General features: G+C 45.9%; 1 protein-coding gene across 1 annotated transcript in view; it reads left to right on the top strand.

The window, feature by feature from the left end:
• Positions 1-6,274: 6,274 nt before the first annotated feature.
• LOC132578958 (sodium/hydrogen exchanger 2-like) overlaps positions 6,275-22,402 on the top strand; it is a 53,920-nt gene continuing 37,792 nt past the window's right edge. Inside the window, exons 1-4 of the mRNA XM_060249116.1 lie at positions 6,275-6,619; positions 15,860-16,323; positions 17,392-17,642; positions 22,078-22,295. Coding sequence (XP_060105099.1) covers positions 6,373-6,619; positions 15,860-16,323; positions 17,392-17,642; positions 22,078-22,295 — 1,180 coding nt within the window. The 5' untranslated portion in view covers positions 6,275-6,372. The remainder of the gene's footprint in view (positions 6,620-15,859; positions 16,324-17,391; positions 17,643-22,077; positions 22,296-22,402) is intronic.

Genomic DNA, 22,402 nt, shown 5'->3' on the forward strand with positions numbered 1-22,402 from the left:
ACTTTCAGCCTGAAATGCCAAGAGAGTGATGTGGGGTGGGGATTAAGAGCAGCGGACTCTAATCTGGTTTGATTCCCCTCTGCATGCAGCCAGCTGGGTGACCTTGGGCCAGCCACAGTTCTCTCAGAGCTCTCTCAGCCCCACCTGCCTCACAAGGCGTCTGTTGTAGGGAGAGGAAGGGAAGGAGATTGTGGGTGTGTTCACACTACACTTACTAATGCATTTTGCAACTGGATTTTTGCTGTGTAAGAATAGCAAAAATCCAGTTACAAAACCCGTTATTTATTGTAGTGTGAATGCACCCTGTAAGCCACTTTGAGCCTCCTTAAAGGTAGAGAAAAGTGGGGTATAAAAACCAACTCTTCTTCTTGAACTTGGGATAGGGTTGCCTCCGGCAGGGGACTGTTTTCGCATGCGTGGCTCAATGATGTCACCTGCGAATGACGTCATCCTGCCGGCAATGTCATGCAGTGGCCACTCTAGGCTTTTCTGGGAAAACTCTATGGTTTCCCTGGACGCTGTAGCATTTTGGGAGGTAAAACTCTGTGGTACCTATTGTACCATAAAGTTTTACCTCCCAAAATGCTAGAGCGTCCGGGAAAACCATAGAGTTTTCCTGAAAATGCCTAGCGTGGCGGGCATGCGGTGTCACCGGTGCGATGACGTCACTTGTGGGTGACATCATCTGTTGGTGATGTTGGGGGCTGGCAGGTTAGGAACCTCCTAGGCGGGAGAACCCCCGGCCTGGGAGTTTGGCAGTCCTAACTTGGGACTTCCCGCATGCACAGCTGATACTCTACCATGCAGCCATGATCCCTCCTAAAGCCCTGGGCCCATGCATCTTCCCTTCATCGGCTCCATTTAAACTACACTCCCTCTCCTACCTAAGCAGCTGTGTGTCTCTGGTTACTCGCTAGTAGCTGCTGGCTGCCCAAGCTCATTCCATGAAGTGCATTCTAGCTATCAGCTCCCATTGTTAGGCATTAGCAAGTTAAAAGCTGAGCAGAAACAAAACTGCAAAGAGAGGCTGTTGCTTAATAAGGACTTTTGATTGTTTATCTGCCGTATTCTAAAATTAGAAAGGGGTTGTGCCTTTGCTGGTGACGAACGGGAGCGAGTTGGGAGTCTTCATTTGATTTAGAGAAGAAAAACAGATGCCCAGTTTGCCCTTCACTTGTGTTTGGCGTCACATAGAAAGGCAGAGCAAAAGCGGGCTATTGATTTTTTTTTTTAGTGTGTCTGTCCATCGGTAGCCTGCAGGGCTTGTATTTTCATTAGCTGTGCTCTCCACAATCGGCTCGTGGCGCAGAGTGGTAAAGCAGCAGTACTACAGTACTGTGGTCTGAACTCTCTGCTCATGACCTGAGTTTGATTCCAGTGGAAGATGGATTCAGGTAGCCGACCCAAGGTTGACTCAATCTTCCATTCTTCCGAGGTTGGTAAAATGAGTACCCAGCTTGCTGGGGGGAAAGTGTAAAAGACTGGGGAAGGCAATGGCAAACCACCCCATAAAAAGTCTGCCGTGAAAACGTTGTGAAAGCAACATCACCCCAGAGTCGGAAACGACTGGTACTTGCACAGGGGACCTTTCCTTTCCTTTCCACAATCTCTAAAAAGATCCCAGTGGCGCAGAGTGTTAAAGCTGCAGTACTGCAATCCTAAACTCTGCTCACGACCTGAGTTCATTCCCCAGCAGAAGCTGGGTTTTCAGGTAGCCGGCTCAGGTTGACACAGACTTCCATCCTTCCGAGGTCAGTAAAATGAGTCCGCAGCTTGCTGGGGGGAAAGTGTGGATGACTGGGGAAGGCAATGGCAAACCACCCCGTAAAAAGTCTGCTGTGAAAACGTTGTGAAAGCAATGCCACCTCAGAGGCAGAAACGACTGGTGCTTGCACAGGGGACCTTTCCTTTTCCTTTCCACAATCTCTGGCCTCACCTTACTGACTTCACAGAGGAGACTGTGGCTGCTGGGCATGAGGTCTCTGTGTTGTGAACGCATGTGCTATTGCTAGCAAACATTACCTCTGCCTCCTGAACTGTGGAGTACACGGTGCAATGACTTTAAATCAGCAGATTCAAAACTGTTGGTGGCTTGGTGGAGCAAACCTCTTTGTGAGTGATGTTAGAAATTAGACATTAAAAGGACAGCATGTGCTCATGTCCTGCTTTTTGTGAGTCATGGAATACACGTTGAGGGATCCCATCTCTTTTCCTGGATACACCTGGACGTGCTTAGCATCACCAAAGCTTTGCGATTCTTTGATGAACCTTTCCTGGTCTGCCTATGGAAAGAGTAATTGGCGCAAGTGACATTCCACGTGGTGGTGGTGACGTCACAGATGGCTTATGGCAGGGGTTTCAAACTCATTTTATTATGAGGGCCGAATCTGACATAAAACAGACCTTGTCGAGCTGGGCCATGTCGGGCCGGGCCTGGTGTGTTCCTATTTAAAATTAGGTATTAGAGATATAAACTTTATAAAGGACACAGACAAATAAAATTAAAGATATAAAAAAACTTAAAACATGCTTAAAACATTAGCACTCATTGGTCTTAAAGGTGGTTTCTTTGTATTTCTCCCATGGGATCCAGGGAAATGAGCAAAGGAAGCTCTGGCTCTTTCCTTCCTTCCCCAGGGGACCAAGAGGGGAAGGAGCCTCAGCCAATACAAGAAAGAAACGCTTGGTTCAGTAGCTTTGCTGTGTGACTGAGACAGCCTAGCAAAGCAAGCTCTCCCTCCGCCCTTCCTCCCCAACGGAGGAGCCTCAGCCAATGGAGAAAACAGAGGTTTTGCTCTGTAGTTCCTGTTTTAGATTTAGCAAGCCTTGCAAAGCAAGCGGTGATGCAGAAGGAAGCAAGAGAGAGGGAGAAGAAAGCAGATGACAGCCAGTTGCTTGGGGGCCTCGTTCGGCCCCCGGGCGGCATGTTTGACACCCTGATTTATGGAAACCCCTCCTGGGGTTTTCAAGGCAAGTCCTTTCCCATCGCCTGCCTCTGCGTAGCAACCCCTTGACTTCCTTGGTGGCCCCTCATCCAAGTATTCACCAGGACTGACCCTGATTAACTTTCGGGATCTGATGAACTTGGACTAGCCTGGGCCATCCAGGTCTGGCTGCATTCCACCATAAAAATGGCGACAGCATCAGGGCTTCATTCTCAGGTTGCAATCACGCACACTCAAGAATGCACTTTCAATCCTCTTTCAATGCACTTTCCAATGGGATTTCACTGTGCAAACTGGCCAATTCCAGCTGGAAAGTGCATTGAGAGTGGATTGAAAGTGCATTCTTGAGTGTGCGTGATCGCAGCCTCAGCGAAGAAAAATGCAGCAAGAGGGGATGTGACCCAGTTTATAAAATTGTGGGAAGATGAACAGAGAGCCACAATGCTCCCAAAGTGCTTGATGAAACTGACTGCCATGAGATTCAGGTTGGCAACCAAACTGAGAGCCAGTTTGGTGTAGTGGTTAAGTGCATGGACTCTTATCTGGGAGAACCGGGTTTGAATCCCCACTCCTCCACTTGCACCTGCTGGAATGGCCTTGGGTCAGCCATAGCTCTCGCAGGAGTTGTCCTTGAATGGGCAGCTTCTGTGAGAACTCTCTCAGCCCCAGCTGCCTCACAGGGTGTCTGTTGTGGAGGGGTGTGGGGGGGAAGGGTTGTGACCACTCTGAGACTCTGAGCATAAGATGGGATATAAATCCAATATCATCATCATCATCATCATCATCATCATCATCATCATCATCATCATCATCATCATCATCAATCTTCTTCTCCTTCTGCTTCTCGTCTCCCCTTGTTGGCCTGCAGAAGAATGGTGAATGGTGATCCAGAGAGTCCTTGAAGGGGGCTGACCCATCACTGGGTTTTATTGCTTCGCTCAGTCCAGTGATCCACATTGTTGCTGTTTCCACTTAGTCTATTTTTTAATTTGGTGGACTGGGCGTGCTGGTCATTTGAGTGCCGGGACTGCATTTTTGTGTCTCTTGGATTGTGTAGTTTAGTTGGGACTTTATAGTGGTATATTTAGGTTTCTCCTCCAGTATTTTTCTATTTAGCATCTTGCATTTTCACTCTACTTAAGGGAAACTTTGCAAGCCGAGACACTACATCTTGGTGTCAGATGATGGAACCTCAAATCAACCAGACTTCATTGGATACAAAGTTTAAGGCTTTATTTGATAGTTCATAGTTTCCGAGCGTAGGTCTTTTATTCACGAATAATAGATAATGATGAGGTTCCTATCAGTTCCAAAATGTCGTCTGACATTTGGATGCACCGGTTGCTCCGGACAAACAGTGGGTTGCCAAATCTGCACTGGGAAATTCCTGGAGCTTTGGGAATGGGCCCTGGGGAGGATGGAGTTTGGGGAGAGGAGGGAGCTCAGTGGAGATGGGATGCCATGCATGCCCCCTCCCCACCCACCCCGAACTGTCATTTTCTCCAGGGGAACTGATTTCTGTTGTCTGGAGATCAGTTGTAATTCTTGGAGCAACCTGGAGATTGGCAACCCTAAGTGAAGGACATGGGCCTTTTTTTTTTTTAAGTAGGAACTTCTTTGCATATTGGGCCACACACCCTTGATGTAGCCAATCTGCCTGGAGCTTACAGGGCTCTTAGTACAGGGCCTACTGTAAGCTCCAGGAGGACTGGCTACATCAGGAGTGTGTGGCCTAATATGCAAAGGAGTTCCTGCTACAAAAGAAAAAGCCCTGTGAATATTCCCAGAAGCACCTCCAGCAGAGCCTGTCTCTCTAGCATTTGTAAAGTCCGTGCGTCTTTTCACGGAAGGCACGCCATGCCTAGGATACAAGGGGAGCTGGTTTGGATGTGGACTGTTTTTAGAATATTTATTTACTTACAGAATTGATGCCCTGCCTTTCTGCCCTTATATGGCCTGCCGTGGGAACAGGCCACGAGCGGATATCCTACACTGCTGCGGTAATCCATTAGCTCAGCTTTGATGGTTGGCACTGAATGTCTGAATGGGAAAGCCTTGCAGGCAGGGTTCCCTCTAAGCTGCAGAGTCTTGTGAGCAAAAATTCTACTTTGTGAGCTCCTGGCATTCAAGTTGTGGGGTACGGCATCAATTATTGTGCTCTGGGGGTCATCCTTCCTGAGCAAAGACAAAAATGTGTGAGCTGGAGGCTAAAAATCTGTGAGCTAGCTAGCCCATGCTAACTCAGCTTAGAGGGGACACTGCTTGCAATTGAAGTGATGCCAGAGGATATTAACAGTCTATCCTGGAAGGCACTTGTGTTCACGCACACAGGCATGTTGCGCCTGGATGCTGCTGCAGTCATGAGGTGTTGCTGGCCAGACAGGTGTGAACTGGCCACTGGCTTCCTCCTTGAACAAGCACTTGAATCTCAACTGGAGCTTGGAACGTGTTATGTATGTGGACTCAAGGGAAGACTTTGGTGTTTCTGCCTGGCTCACTGAAGCCATACGGACTGAGCTTGGGGACTTGGGAACAAAGGGCTGTAGGATTCAAACCCCCGCAGCCCAGGACCAATCACAAACCCCTGGCGGTTTGAATGACCCAATAATGTGCTTGCGCGGGAATCCAGAGATGTATATAAGTTAGGCCCGTGGGCCCTTTTACTATGTGACTCCTATTAAAGAGCTTGTTATCACTTACTCCGAGACTCTGCCATGCATGGAACCCACTATATTATAGAACGGTTATTGAGACGAGTTGAATTCCTTTAAAGGCTTTTGGGATGGAGCCTGCAAAGTGCTCTCATCTTCACTGGCCTCCTACTAAGCCTCCAACTAAGTTAAGGAGGCTTCGTTGAAAATGAGAATAATGGTATCGGATGATGGGCATTAATCTCTGGAACAAATGCCTAGATTGCTGGGACTGGGTTTGTTTAGAATGCAGGGTCTGGAGCAGTGTTCCCTCTAAGCTGAGTTATCATGGGCTAGCTCACAGATTTTTAGCCTTCAGCTCACACATTTTTGTCTTCGCTCAGGAAGGATGACCCCAGAGCACACTCATTGATGCAATAGCTCACACCTTCGGTGCCAGCAACTCACAACTTTCACGGCAGTAACTCACAAAGTAGAATTTTTGTTCAAAAGACTCTGCAGCTTAGAGGGAGCGTTGGTCTGGAGCTGAATCAGGGGTGCATTTTCAATCCAGTGGAGAGTCAGCCCATGGTCCCTTGTGGTGGCTTTTGACCTCACACCCAACGTGCAGCGTGCAATTGACAGCATCCCTTAGAGCAGGCGGGCGGCAGGGTGCATTAACCACCGCAGCCTCCGCAACACAGAGGGACACAGCAGAAGCAACTAAAAGCCGGGCAGTGGCCAGCCACAAACTTCCCCAGGCAGAGAGAGAGAGAGAGAGCTGCTGCAACAGGCAAATGGAGAGACCGAGCCTTGGCAGGGAGGCTGCTGGGAGAGCTTCTGCTTCCCTTCTCCTCACTCTGCCAGTAGCGGCTGCCTTCCAGGACTCTGTGATGCTGGAGTCTTTTGAGGATTTCGACCTGGACCAAGGCCAATGGAACGAGTCCACAGCTCACCCGCTCTTCTTCTCCCTGGACTACCAGCATGTCCAGGTGCCCTTTGAGATCACCTTGTGGATCATGCTGGCTTCTCTGGCCAAAATAGGTATGCGCCAGTCTTTGCTGTTCTGGGCAGAGGGACTCTTTGAGCCAGGGAAAGTAACTCCAGCAGATGGTGCAGTTGCTAAATGGTGGCTTGGGGCAATGTGCCTTTCGTTGACAGCGAGTCCCCATCTGCCGCTTCCTTTTCGCTTTTTATTCCACGGCTTTTACAGTTGTTGCCAGCTGTATTTTAGTTTTTAGATCGGGGTTGGGAGGTTGGGAGCCATATTCAGCATTTTTTCATGAATGGGTGAGGCAATAAATATTTTAAATAAATGTCTACGATTGTGGAGAATAGGTCTACAACAGGGGTGGCCAAAATTACTTAATGTAAGAATAAACGTCAGATGTTGGAGAGCAGCAAGACATGAACGTCAGATGTCGGAGAGCAGGAAGGAAGGAGGATGGGGAGAAGGGGGGAGAGGTGGAAAGAAAACAACTTCAATTTTAAATGCCTTCTCCAAGCCAGCTGGTGATTTAAAGAGAGGAATGTGATTTAAAGAGAGGAATGCCTTCTCCAAGCTGGTCATCAGGGCAATGGGGGCTTCGAGAGCCACACAATACGTGTGAAGGAGCCACATCTGGTTTCTAAGCAGCACTTTGGCCACCTCTATAATAATGATGATGATTTGTTCTAATTGCCTCTATTATTTCTAAAACACTTGGAAAGCAAAAAAACAACAACTGTACAATAAATAAAATTAAAGCCATGATAGCTAAATGTTCTGAGACAGTATGTTCTGAGCAGGGCTTTTTTTATGAACGCACAGGAACACAATTTCGGCTGGCTTGGTGTCAGGGGGTGTAGCCTAATATGCAAATGAGTTCCTGCTGGGCTTTTTGTAGAAAAAAGCCCGGGTTCTGAGACAGTATAACTCTAAATATTGGAGACAATTTGTGCTGTGTTTCAAAGCTTTCCTAAAGCATCTTTTACTTTGGAAGCAGGAAGCTGGGCTGGGCTGGACCTTTGGTCTGATCCAGCCACACCCTTCTTACGTTCTTGTGGACTTTCTGGCTGGAAGTAGGATGGCTTGGTTGGTCTAAATGAAATATCTGGTTCCATGAATGGCTGGATATCCTTTCATCTCAGATCAGCCAGACTTAACTTTGGAGTTAGTTTCAAAGTTAGGCTGTATCCCTATATTATGTGAATAAGTATGAAACAGAATCATATACTAGTATCTCTACTGCTGCTACTTTAATTCACTGCCACAGGAGGTGGTGGCAGCTACAAGCATAGCCAGCTTCAAGAGGGAACTGGATAAACATATGGAGCAGAGGTCCATCAGTGGCTATTAGCCACAGTGTATTGTTGGAACTCTTTGTCCGGGGCAAGTGTTTCTCTGTATTCTTGGTGCTTGGTGGGGGCACAGTGGGAGGGCTTCTAGCCCCACTGGTGGACCTCTAGATGGCACTTGGGGTTTTTTTGGTCACTGTGTGACACAGAGTGTTGGATTGGATGGACCATTGGCCTGATCCAACATGGCTTCTCTTATGTTCCTATGTTCTTAAATTGTGTGGCTTCCCCCCCCCCCCCCCAATTATTAGAGTTGCTAAATCTGGATTAGTAAATCCCTGAAGATTTGGGGCAGAGCCTGGGGAGGGTGTGGTTTGGGGCATGGAGGGACCTCAGTGGGGCAGAATGCCATAGAGCAGGGGTGGCCAACGATAGCTTTCCAGATGTTTTTTGCCTACAACTCCCATCAGCCCCAGCCAGCAAGGCCAATGACTGGGGCTGATGAAAGTTTTAGGCAAAAAACATCTGGAGAGCTACCGTTGGCCACCCCTGCAATAGAGCTCACCTTCTAAAGCAGCCATTTTCTCCAAGGGAACGAATCTATATAACCTGGAGACCCATTGTAATTCTGGGAAATCTCTAGCCACCACTTGGAGACTGGCAACCCTAGAATACTCTTATGGATCCATAGGGTTTCCAGTTCCAGCTTGAGAAATTCTGGAGATTTAGGGGCATTGTCTGCAGAGGGTGGAATTTGGGGAAGGATTTGATCATGGATCTGTGGTATACCACAGAGTTCCCCCTCTGAAACTGCTATTTCTGCCCAGGGACACCAGGCGCCCCAGCACCCTCCTCGGTGCCCTCTGCCACCCATCTCCCACCATGACCGCCTGCTGCTCACTACTGCCCCACTACAGCAACTCCAGGGCCATGCGAGTGAATGCAGCAGTGAGGGTGAGAGCTGTGGTGGTGAGGGCGGTAGCAGCAAGAGGGGCGGTGAGATTGGCAGTGGCAAGATTGGCAGCAATAGCAGTGGCAGCGTGCAGGAGTTCATACACAAGCACAGGAGCTGGCTGGTCTGACTGGCTGCCCTGTGCTTGCGTACCGCGCTGCTTCAACACCCGGGCGCTTTAGATTCCCCAGGAACAAGGGTGGGTGGGAAGACCCAAATGGTGCCCTGGCTGTGGCTTCACCCTAGGCAAATGCTTAATTTGCCTAATGGGTGGGCCAGCCCTGTTTCTACCATGGGGACTGTTCTCTGTAGCCCTCTGGAGGCCAGCGGTAATTCCAGAACTCCAAGCCCCATCAAAAGGTTGGCAACTCGAATTTGTTGTTACATGTTAAAGATCTTTTGAATCTTAAAGATTTTTGGAATCTACGGGCAGATTATAATCTAAAACAGGGGTGGGGAACCTTTTTTCTGCCAAAGGCCATATGGATATTTATAATATCATTCGCGGGCCATAAAAATTATCAACTTAAAAACAGTGCTCCACCGAGGGAGAATGATTCAGGTCAGCAAAATTAATGCAAATAATTGTGTTTCTATTTGAAGTAATGTGGGGAGTGCCTAATCTGGCACACACACACACACCTGGCCCACCGCCCTAGGCAAATGCATAGGTCCAGGAACTCAGTAGCATATTAGACCACATCCCCTAATATTAGCATATTAGGTCGCACATTCATTAGCATATTAGGCCACACCATCTGGGATAGTCAAGTGCAAACCAAACTGTGAGAGTACCTTTTCCAGGCCCTGCATCAATTCTGGCCAGCCAGCCAGGCGGGCCCCATGGAGGCTGCTGCACAGTACATCTGGGCCCTTTGATCCTTGCCTGGCCCTGGGGAGGCTGCTGCACAGCACAGCTGGGCTCCATGATCCTTGTTGGCCAGTCAGGCCCCAGGGAGGCTGCCACATGGCTCGGTTCGGTCCAGCAATCCCAGAGGGCCACACCAAGTGACCTCGAGGGCTGCATACGCCCCTCGGGATGGAGGTTCCCCACCCCGATCTAAAACCCCCCAACTGTTTCCATAGCATATTTTGTTAAACTCTGAAAGCATTTGACACATATTTTTCCACAATCCTTGCAAAAAAGCTGGCACCGTAGGGTGTTGTTAGGGGTGCTAAAGAAGGGGTACAACATCCTACGGGGCTGTGTGAATCATCTGTGTTGGTTTACAACGGCCAACAATACTGCCTGTTGTGAAAAGGAGCCATTTTATTGCCACTGCTGAGAAAGTCTACTAGCCTATGAATCCCCCAGGAAAGTGAAAAAGGGTCTAATTATGGATTTCAAAACCAAGATGGTGTTTGTTTTTTAGGTTAAAGATAACATAACAAAATTCTAGCAGTCTGACAATTGGCTCAGAAATGCTTATTTGTTTCTGGGGCTCTCCAGTCTCAATATTGACCTAGTCAAGAATTGGTTAGGAACAGCAGCTGCGCTTTATTAAAATGACAGACTCTACACCCCATACTGTCCGAGAACATCCATCCCCTATTCATCTCTTCCCGGACGATCTCTTCTAGCTCAGACTAACAACATTTTTAAAAAGGCATCTCAAGAAATACAAACCAAAAAGGGACATAGTTTCAATCTAGGGTTGCCAGGTCTGACACAAGAAACATCTGGGGACTTTAGGGGTGGAGCCAGGAGCAAGGGTGTGACAAGCATCATTGAACTCTGAAGGGAGTTCTGGCTATTACATTTAAAGGGACCACACTCCTTTTAAATGCCTTCCCTCCATTTGGAATAATGAAGGATAGGGCACCTTGTTTCGGGCCTCATGGAATTGGACCACCTGGTCTAAGCTTTTTGAAACTTTGGGGGGGGGAGGGGTTGAGGAGAGGCACCAGATGCTATGCTGAAAATATGGTGCCTCTACCTCAAAAACAGCCCCCCAGAGCTCCAGAGACCCACAGATAAATTTTCCATTATACCCTATGGGAATTAGTCTCCATAGGGAATAATGGAGTGCCCAGCAGAAATCCCCCCCCCCCTTTCTGATTTTCCTGAAGCAGGGGGAGGGTCTCCAAACCAGGGGATCCCCTGCCCCCATCTGGGGAATAAACACAACGAGAAACCACAGCGTACAGATAATTTGAAACAACAACAACCACTGTGTATAAAGCATTTCAAATAATCATGCTATGAGATTTCTGTATGCTGGCTTTTTCGTGTTATGGCGCCTTGCGCTCAGGGGGGTCCGCGGATCGACCTCCTGCAGCCCCTGCGAATCAGGCGGTTGAAGGGGGTGCCGCAGACGCAACACCCCCGTAAGGAAACCCTGGAGGGGTTTCTTTTCGGCATGGGACTTTTGCAGGAAGCCAGGGCTTAGCGGAGGCTGTTCCTATCCTTCTTGCATGCCCCAAAGCTTCACCGCCACGATAGCTATTACAGCAGGAAAAGATGAACGCCCGAACGCTTTCTTTCTTTCCCTTCAATAAGCTTCTGATGTATCGCTTCCCTACCCCAAGTACGGCAATTCTACTTGACAAGTAAGTGTGCTTTCAATACACATCGTTTTACATATCAACAAACGGGTCAGTGCAAAGGAAGGGAAAGAGGTCGATTACACTCCTACTTTTCCGGTGAATGAGGCTTCTAAAAGTTAAAGAGCAACTTTAAGCATTGGCAACACTTTGAATTAGATGGAATACAGATACTCAAATCGACCCAGATTATAATTGGACATGTGTTAAAGAGGCTATTATTTGGCTGCAATATGGTCTGAACAAAAACAAGATATATTCTAGAGAGAGCTGTCTCCGTCGTCTGACTGCAATAGGAATGATAATATTCAAAATCACAGCTGGAGGAGATTTGGAGGGACGGACTAACTGGATCTTTGAGCTACTTTTCAACTTGGATTAATAGACTGAGTTTGCTGACAAAGAAAAATAGCATTGCCAAGCGAAATGTTTTATAAAAAAGACATATTATGTAATACAAGTTCTCTGAAGCAGGAACTTGGTTCATTAACAGAGTTGATTAAAAAACAAATGGGAGCGTCGATGCTGAAAGCTAGCGAAATCTCAAATCTACATGAGCAGAGTGTTAAAGAGATCCTGGTGACGTCTGTTGAATTGGAAGGGGAGAGTGATCCGCTGGGAAATGAACAAAAGAAAACCAAAATGGAACCTTATGGCGCAGTTAAAAAGCAAGACCGGAAATCGAGACTGATTGAAGTTCTGCTGAGAGGAACAAATGGCGTGGAATTCTTTCTACTGTTACTGAGAGGCAGGATTGCATTAAGGAGCGAGAAGGTGCGTTTTAGCCAAAGAATCAAGATGCGGAAATTCTTCAGGAAGAAGGATTTTTGAACTCTCTCTCTCTCTGTGGATAGTCAGATATGGAACTTTCAACAAGAATTGATATGCGATTTTAAAACCGACATGCGATTTTAAAAGGCAAAGTGAATTTTTTGGGTTACATTAAGCTGTTTCCTCTAGTGTAATATGGATATAAAAGCTAAAGGAATGAAAAGTTTTGAAAAGAATTTTAAGTAAATAAATAGTTAATTTGGATTAAATTTTAAGAAGGCAGACAATGTAATTAACTTGTAACTGGGCAGTTCTTGTGGGCAGTCGGATATGGAATTTCCAATAAGAACTGATATATGATTTTAAAAGGCTAAGTGAGATTTTTGGACTATATTTCTAAGAAGGTAGACAACATAATTATCTTACAACTAGGTAGATCTGCACTTAATAGATAAAAATATTTGCCTCCTATGCTTATTTTAATGATGATATTGTAAACTAATAAGCTAGTTTGCATTTTCAATATGATTGAGTTAAGCAGCAAAATCAAGACGTAAAAATTTTTCAGGAATAATGGTCTTTGAATTGTTGTTTCCTCTGTGGGTATCTAAATATGGAATTTTTAATAAGAACTGATATGTGTTTTTAAAAGGTCAAGTGAGATTCTAAGGATGGAAAAGTTTTGCAAAAATGTTAGAAAAATAAACAGTTAATTTTGGATCAATTGTTAAGAGGGCAGACAACACAACTATTTTTTAATCTGTTAGATCTGCTCTTAGTAGGTTTGTCTGGAGAAACTGTCAATATTGAGATGGTCAAGTTAGTATATTTTATTCTTAGCTTGTTAAGGATAAAGATATTGGTTGCATATGTTTATTTTAATGATGATATTGCTGAACTAACAAGTTAGTCTGTGCCTTCATGATATTGCATATGTTTATTCTAATGATGATATTGATAAACTAACAAGTTAGTCTGTGCTTGCAATATGGTTAAGCGTAGCCAGCCAGTTTTGTGTTGAGACTTGCTCAGTTTTTTGTTTGTTTGTTTGTTTTACATCTATATGTGCTGAAGAAAAATTGTTTGGACTTGTATTTTAAGCTATAGTTTAGTTAAAAAGCTATAATGAAAGATAAAGTTGGTAAAATATATGGGGAGAATTTTATACTTGCGGGGAGAAAGAACGGGATATTCCATTTGGAGGTAGAACTGTAACTGATATACTTGTATTTCTCTTTGTTTCTGTTTTTCCCACTCTCTATCCACCCTTCCCCTTCTTTAATGCATCTTTGCTTGTGCTTCTTTTCTTTGTAGTTAAAATCAATAAAAAAAAATATAAAATGGAGATTTCTGTATGCTCATTATATTCATAAACTTTCTCAAAATACAGAATACATATCACTTAGTTCAAATTCAATGTCCACAAATAAAGTAGCAGTCCAATCCAGGTTGCTGAAAGAAAGATTCCAACTTCTGCTGTGTCAATATATCTTGTGCTTTCAGACGCAGGCTGTACCGAAATGAAGCTTGAAATAATTCTTGAGGCATACAAAAATCTCATAGTATCACATGATTACTTGAAATGCTTTATACACAGTGGTTGTTGCAGTTTCAAATCCACCTGGGGATTGGCAGCCCTACCTCAACCGGATATGGGAAAGAAAGGTCCCCTGTGCAAGCACGAGTCATTTCCGACTCCAAGGTGACGTTGCTTTCACAACGTTTTCACAGCAGACTTTTTACGGGGTGGTTTGCCTTCCCCAGTCATCTACACTCCCCCGCCCCCAGCAAGCTGGGAACTCATTTTATCGACCTCGGAAGGATGGAAGGCTGAGTCAACCTCGAGCCAGCTATCTGAAAACCCAGCTTCCGCCGGGGAGCGAACTCAGGTCGTGAGCAGAGTTTAGGACTGCAGCTTTAACACTCTGTGCCATGGGGCTCTTTCAACCGGATATGGGGACCAGACAAAAAGAGACAATCTGTGATAAAAAGGGACACTTAGGTCGATATTATCAAATGCTAGATTATCTTGCAGTCTGCTGCTCTGTAAACTGCTGTTCGGTAAAAGAAGTCCACAGTGGGCCTCAACCAGTGTGCTTTAAAAGTCCTCCTCCCGCAACGCCATCTCGCCCCTTCCAGACTTATAAAATAGCCACGCCACTCCCAGGAGGCTGCAAAGATTTTTCTCATGCATTATTCAGATGCACAAATTAGCTGTCCGTCTCAGCCAGATGTACCAAGGGTGGGATTCAGAAGGCTGTATTGACATTTTCCACTCATTTGAGGGATGAGTGATCAGCCTGTGTTAAAAATGGAATCTTTTTATAATTAATAAGGCCTTCTTTGATTATGAGCCCTTGAAAGCTTGCTGGAAACATGGACAATCAACAGAGCTTTTAAAAAGACACTAAAAACTCTTGGCCCCTGAAAAAAATGATGCAGAACTGTCCATATTGCCTTCAAGGTATTTAATGGGCAGCTATGAAAATGTGAATTCTGGTCACTTTATAGACACGCAGTCTGAGATCTGAAGACCTGGGGTTTGCTCAGATGGGGTTGCCAATATATATTTTTCCACCAGATCGGCCCTCTCATCTTTACCATCAGCCCATAGCAAAAACTACACTTGCTTAGAATCTGAAACGTCATTTATTCATTTTGATATTTATACCCTGCGGATGTCTCTAATGAGAACCCAAAGATGGTCAGCGACATCAGATTGCTGGACAAATATGAGAACCCTTCCTAGGGTTGCCAACCTCCAGGTGGGGCCTGAAGATCTTTTGCTGTTGCAATTGATCCTCAGACTGCAGAGATCCAGTTCCCCTGGAGAAAATGGCTGCTTTGGAGGGTGGACTCTATAGATGAGGTCCCTCCCCTCCCCAAACTGGCAACCCTACCTATTTTGGGATGTGTGTATGTGAGTCTTTTTTTAAGCAGCAGATCCTCCCGACATGGAATTAAAGAAAAAGACATCCTCCACCCACTGTGACAAGATCACAGCTACTGAACAATCATAATCCAGACTAGTTCAATATACCACAAACACAAATCAATAATTGCTTCCTTAAAATGCTAAAACTGAATTCTTAACATTTCCATTGTTTGCTGTTAACCTAACACAAAGAAAAGGTTAAAAACTCAGAACTTAGCACAAGTAAAAAAGCTAAAGAACACTCCAAGATCATAATAAGTAGGAAGCTGGGCCAGCTCTGAATTCCATCCTTTGCTGTTAGGTCATAACAAAAAGACCACAAGTAGTTTATTTTTTAAAGACACAGTTGCCATTTGAGAACTCCACTCTCGGTAGGTTTGTTAATGGCACAGTTCTGTTGGAACTTATAAAAAAGGTAAAGGTAGTCCCCTGTGCAAGCACCAGTCATTTCCAACTCTGGGGTGATGTCGCTTCACTTTTTACAGGGTGGTTTGCCATTGCCTTCCCCAGTCATCTACACTTTCCCCTCAGCAAGCTGGGTCCTCATTTTACCGACCTCAGAAAGATGGAAGGCTGAGTCAACCTTCAGCAGCTACCTGAACCCAGCTTCCTCCGGGATTGAAATCAGTTTGTGAGCAGAGCTTGGACTGCAGTACTGCAGCTTCACCACTCTGTGCCTTGGGGCTCATAACATTGGAACTTATAACTGCCCCTTAACATGGGATATGGGGAAATAAACCTTTAGATGGATGAAATGGTGGCAGTCTTATGATCTTATAACAGTGTTGCTTTTGGGCCTTGGCAGGTTTCCATCTGTTTGAAAAACTACCCTCAGTGGTACCCGAAAGCTGCCTACTGATCTTTGTGGGCCTCATCATGGGAGGGATCATCTATGGTCTAAATGACAAGTCCCCTCCAGTCATGGACAGCGATATCTTCTTCCTCTATCTCCTGCCGCCCATTGTCTTGGATGCTGGCTATTTCATGCCCAGTCGCCCCTTCTTCGAGAACATCGGGACAATCCTCTTGTACGCTGTGGTGGGCACCATGTGGAACGTCTTTGGGATTGGCTTCTCGCTGTATGGGATATGCCAAGTGGAAACCTTCCAGCTGCGTGATATATCCTTGCTCCACAATCTCTGGTTTAGCAGCTTGATTGCTGCGGTGGACCCCGTTGCTGTGCTGTCCGTGTTTGAAGAGATACATGTCAACGAGAAGCTTCACATTCTGGTTTTTGGAGAATCTCTCCTCAATGATGCTGTAACAGTTGTAAGTAGAGCTTGAGGGCTTGGGTTTAGGATGCTGCATGGATACTAAATCTGACCGCATCTAAGGTCTCAGGCAGAAAGACCTTTCCTAACACGTAGAGTTACCAGACTTTTTATTTTATTTATCCTTGCCTTTCTCCCAAGGGATGTAAATATTTAGAATCCACTTTTCTCCTATAAAGGGACCCCAAGGAGCTTACTACAAAGATATACGGGTTACACAAAACAAATAAATTCCACTCCCCCTCCATTTATCTTGGACTATAACAGGTGTGGCCAAACTTGCTTAATGTAAGAGCTACGTAGAATAAACGGTAGCTATTTGAGAGCTGCAATACATGAATGACAGATGTTTGAGAGAAGGAAGGAAGGAAGGAAGGAAAATAGATAGGGAGAAGGCTGGAAGAGGTGGAAAGAAAGCAACTTTAACTTTAAATGCATTCACCGAGTTGCCAGCTGCCGGAAGTGATTGAAAGAGAGAAATACCTTCCCCAAGTCAGTTGATGGGGAGGTGGGGGCTTCAAGAGCCACACAATATGTGTGAAAGAGCCACAGGTGGCTCACAGTTTGGCCACCCTTGGACTATACCTTAGGGCTGTCAAGTTGCAACTGACTCATGGGGACCCCATGAAGTTCCACCACATGGCGTTTGCCATTGCCTTCCTCTGCTTAGCAGCCCCAGTCTTCTTTGGTGGTCTCCCATGCCAATACTATGGTCGACCCTGCATAGCTTCCATGATCTGAGGCTAATTGGGGCTATTCAGTTAATGATCGCGCATGTTTCAGAGCAGGTTTGGACAGTGAATGTAATATATATATATATATATATATATATATATATATATATATATATACACACACACACACACACACACATTTGCATGTCAGTGCTGAAACCACTTCTTCTTCTTCCTCCTCCTCCAAAGCAGCCATTTTCTCCAGGTGAACTGACCTCTGTCATCTGGAGATCAGTTGTAATACCAGGAGATCCCCAAGGTCTTTCCTGGAAGTTGGTAACCTTAACTTCTTTCCTGGCCTTTAACCACTCTCATTGCTATTTGCTTTCTAGGTCCTGTACAAGCTGTTTCGCTCCTATGCTGAAATGCCGTCGATCAAAATGGCGGATGTGTTTGCAGGAATTGGGAAATTTTTTGTGGTCGGGATAGGGGGAGTCTTGGTCGGCCTCCTCTTCGGCATGATAGCGGCCTTCACCACTCGCTTTACCAAGAATATCCTTGTGATTGAGCCCCTTTTCGTCTTCCTCTACAGCTACCTGTCTTACCTCACTGCCGAAATGCTCCATCTCTCGGGTATCGTGGCGTAAGTACGGTACATTGGAGCTTAGTGCTCAACTGAATGGGGCTGAAACCGCAACCACTGAGAACGTGTAACAACGAAAAAGAGATCACAGTTAATGGAACAGGCAATGGAAATTAAACAACTACTGTGATATGTTGATTAACAAAAATTATTAAAACCATTTAAAACCTTTATATATTTTATTACTCCACATTTTAAATTTTGCATACTTCATATTGTAACAAAGGTCCAATTTAAATATCCATTCATATATTTTAATACTTCATATTATAAATTTTGCATACCATGTTGTAATAGAGGTCCAATTTTAACATTCCCATGTTGCAACAAAAGTCTATGAGCACCCGGATACAGGCCCATTTCATCAGTAGACTTCCTTGGGAGTAATGCCTTTCTGTGTTTCTTCCAGGTTTAACAGCCACTAGTACCAACCAAATGTTAATATTCTTCTGCCACATCTTTTCTTTCATTCACTTCAAGACACTTAAGTGTGTATATTTTTCATATAGGAGCTAGAACCAGTTCCAACTGATTCATTTAACCAGATGCTCAAGCCTTCTGGAGTTTGCTGGCCTATAGCCCTCTATAATATATTCAGCAAGCTGTTCTTAAGATGGCCAGTTGCTCTTATTTTCTTTATAATTAATTTTGAATTTTGATATCCAGCAAGCCCTTCTTTCTGCAGCAATTTTAGCTCAAAACACTCAAGTGTATGGTTTTAAAGAGGCCAGTACTGTGCCTATCCTGAATCCAAAACCTCTTAGAATATACAACATGGGTCTACGCATGCTCTCGTCAGTTGCTGCCGGCTCTCGGGAGAAGGAGGCTGATGAAGTGATTGAAACCGTGAGAAGTTTCATAAGCGGTTCCTTTTTTACTCTCTCCGCTTCGTTAGAAGCCGGGCACTGAGGAAAAAAGCTTTCACCCACAACCGAGTCTTCTCGAAGGAAGCCGATTTACAGGGCTGCTGAAAGACTGTGTGGGAAAATTCAAATGTTGAAAGTTTTGTGTTCCTTAGTTTTGTTTTGTTTAAGTTTCATTTAAGCTTGCACTAAAACGTATTTCTACACGTTTCCATGTAAATTTCATTGCTTCCTGTGGTTTTTCTGTTATTTCCGTTGATTACACCAGTTCCAGTTGTTTTGATCATCCCTTGGAGAAAATGGCTGCTTTAGAGAGTAGACTGTATGGCATTATACCCTGCTGAGGCCCCTCCCCAAATCCTGCCATCCTCAGACTCTATACCCCAAATCTTCAGCTATCTCCTCACCCAAAGCAGCCATTTTCTCCAAGGGAACTGATCTCTGTTGCCTGGTTATCAGTTCTGATTCTGGGAGATATCCAGGCTGGAAAGCTTTTAACTTATTTCAAGATTAGGGTTTGTAGAATCTTTCGGGCTCAAGTGCCGTGTTCTACTGGAGAAATTTTTCCTTCCAGACGTTTCGTTCTCAGCTGTGGGAAACATCCTTAGTGGCGTTGCAGCCGGAGCAGGCACTCTGACCTTCTTGGCTGCTTTGCATTGAGATGCACAGCAGCCAAGAAGGTCAGAGTGCCTGCTCCGGCTGCAACGCCACTGAGGATGTTCTCAATGCACAGCAGCCAAGAAGGTCAGAGCGCCTGCTCCGGCTGCAACGCCACTGAGGATGTTCTCAATGCACAGCAGCCAAGAAGGTCAGAGCGCCTGCTCCGGCTGCAACGCCACTGAGGATGTTCTCAATGCACAGCAGCCAAGAAGGTCAGAGCGCCTGCTCCGGCTGCAACGCCACTGAGGATGTTCTCAATGCACAGCAGCCAAGAAGGTCAGAGCGCCTGCTCCGGCTGCAACGCCACTGAGGATGTTCTCAATGCACAGCAGCCAAGAAGGTCAGAGCGCCTGCTCCGGCTGCAACGCCACTGAGGATGTTCTCAATGCACAGCAGCCAAGAAGGTCAGAGCGCCTGCTCCGGCTGCAACGCCACTGAGGATGTTCTCAATGCACAGCAGCCAAGAAGGTCAGAGTGCCTGCTCCGGCTGCAACGCCACTGAGGATGTTCTCAATGCACAGCAGCCAAGAAGGTCAGAGTGCCTGCTCCGGCTGCAACGCCACTGAGGATGTTCTCAATGCACAGCAGCCAAGAAGATCAGAGCGCCTGCTCCGGCTGCAACGCCACTGAGGATGTTCTCCACAGCTGAGAACGAAACGTCTGGAAGGAAAACTTTCTCCAGTAGAACACGGCACTTGAGCCCGAAAGATTCTACAAACCCTAATGATGTTACCAGCCATGAAAACCTGAAATCTTTGATATTTCAAGATTGATTGGACATTCATACACAGTGACTTTGCTCACCCCCCCTCACTTTTGTTGCATCATCTGGAGGTTAGCAACCCTAACCAGACAATAGCAGGCGATTTGTGATCTAACTTGTGTAAACGGGACCGGCCATGCATACCTGGTGATTGCAGTCTTTGCCTCTCTGCTTAATACCCGTGACTGTTCTCAACCAAATTTCTTTCTCCTGACCCCAACAGGCTTCTCTTTAGGGGCAAACTCGCAAACAACATATGATTCTTGGAGTTCTGCAAATGGGAGTCCAGATATATAACGCAGCCCTAAAAAGTGGGAAGGGGAGGCTGATACGGATTGAGCCTTCAACGGTGGTGGTGGTGGTTGTTACTTTTCCTCCTGTGCTAGTTCACAAAGTGAAAAGGGCTTCCTTGGCTTGCTTCAGTACCTGGCAGGACAAATAAGAAGGCATAATAATGGGTAGCAGTCTTTTTTCACTTACTGATCATCAAGCAGCTCAAGCGGGGTGCATTTCTGATCAAGGAACAACTTGGGATGTGGGATAAGTTGACTCCCTCTTCCCCAGTCTTGTGGCCCCAATCCACATCTCTGATCCCAAGTAGGGCTGCCACATCCACAGGGACTAGGGAAACTCCTACCCACCTTTACTCTGGTGGACCACCCTGGCTCTGGTGAGTGGTGGTGGGGAATGCAGGGACTGAATCAGTGTCCTGCAATGTCATGATGTCATTTCTAGCTATCTAACCGGAAGTGATGTCACCACATTGCAAGATGCTCTAGGATCCCCTGAAGCGCTATGTCAGGGTCCTCTAGGGTTGCCAAGTCCAATTTAAGAAATATCTGGGGACTTTGGGGGTGGAGCCAGGAGACTTTGGGGGTACAGCCAGGAGACATTAGGAGTGGAGCCAAGATCAAGGCTGTGACAAGCATAATTGAACTCCAAAGGGAGTTCTGGCCATCACATTTAAAGGGACGGCACACCTTTTCAATGCCTTCCTTCCATAGGAAATAATGAAGGATAGGGGCACCTTCTTTTGGGGCTCATAGAATTGGACCCCCTGGTCCAATCGTTTTGAAACTTGGGAGATATTTTGGGGAGAGGCACTAGATGCTGTACTGAAAATTTGGTGCCTCTACCTCAAAAACCAGCCCCCCCAGAGCCCCAGATACCTGCGGATCAATTCTCCATGATTTTCTATGGGAATAAATCTCCATAGGGAGTAACAGACTTCCCAGCAGACATTTCCCTCCCCTCCCCCCGCTTTCTGACGACCCTGAAACGGGCGGAGGGCCTCCAAACCGGGGGATCCCCTGCCCCCACCTGGGGATTGGCAACCCTAGGGTCCTCCAACTTGGCACCCATAGGGCCTGCCATCACCTTTCCTGGTTCCTGCCAAGAATTTTCAGAGCATGAGCAGAGACCAGGTGGTGCTTCTGCCTAGCAGGGCTTCTGATTGTGTGTGCGGATAAGCAGCTGCCTCCACCACAGCACAAGGATCATTGTCACTGTGTGACTGAAGACAAGCTGTCTGTAAACAAGAAAATATTTTTAAATCGTTTGTTCAATTTAAAAGGCATTCTGTTAAGCAGAGCTCCTTCCCTAAATGTCGAAAAGTTACTCTGAGTATTACGTATAGCCTCATTCCCTGATGTTTTGTGGTTGGCTCCATCTTCTGTGGCAACCATTTTGTGGTTGGCTGCATTTCCTCTGTTGGCAGCCACTTTCTGGTTGTGCCCACCAGCCTGTGACAGGATTACAAAGACTCAAAAAGGTTGGAGCTCTATGGTTTTTACCATAGAGTTTCAGGGAAATCCTAGCGCATCCCACAACACTGTGACTCCACTTATGGCTATGTGGGTGGAAATGCTATTGCAACGATACGGGATGCAAGCCATTTTTAAGGGCCCAATTACACATGTGGAGTGTTAGTCTCGGAACTCCAGCTTCTTGAATAACTTGGTCCTTAGACACTGAAATGAAAATCCCAGATGAGTCTCTAACACTCATGTGTTCAGATGTGATTTCACATTCTCCTAACTGAGGATCCAGCGTAAGTGGAGCTCTGCCTAACATCTTCCTGTATTATAAAAAGGGTCCACACCACGAATCACAAAATATAGCACTGCGGGTCCTTGTTTTCTCTTCTCAGAATCATTGCTTGTGCAATGGGCATGAAGCGCTATGTGGAGGCTAACATCTCTCTGAAATCCCACACAACCATTAAATACTTCATGAAGATGTGGAGCAGCGTCAGCGACACCCTCATCTTCATCTTCCTCGGCGTTTCCACCATTGGTGACAATCACGAATGGAGCTGGCCGTATATTTGCTTCACTGTCATCTTTTGCCTTCTTTGGAGAGCACTAGGTAATCAGAACCCGAAAAGATCTTCTCCCTTGGGCGGTGTAACAAAAAAAGAAAGGAAAAGAAAAAAAAGAAAAGAGTCTCCCTCAAAGTTGAAGTCTGGTTGACTT

The sequence above is a fragment of the Heteronotia binoei genome, chromosome 11 (assembly GCF_032191835.1).
Source record: "Heteronotia binoei isolate CCM8104 ecotype False Entrance Well chromosome 11, APGP_CSIRO_Hbin_v1, whole genome shotgun sequence".
Classification (NCBI taxonomy): domain Eukaryota; kingdom Metazoa; phylum Chordata; class Lepidosauria; order Squamata; family Gekkonidae; genus Heteronotia; species Heteronotia binoei.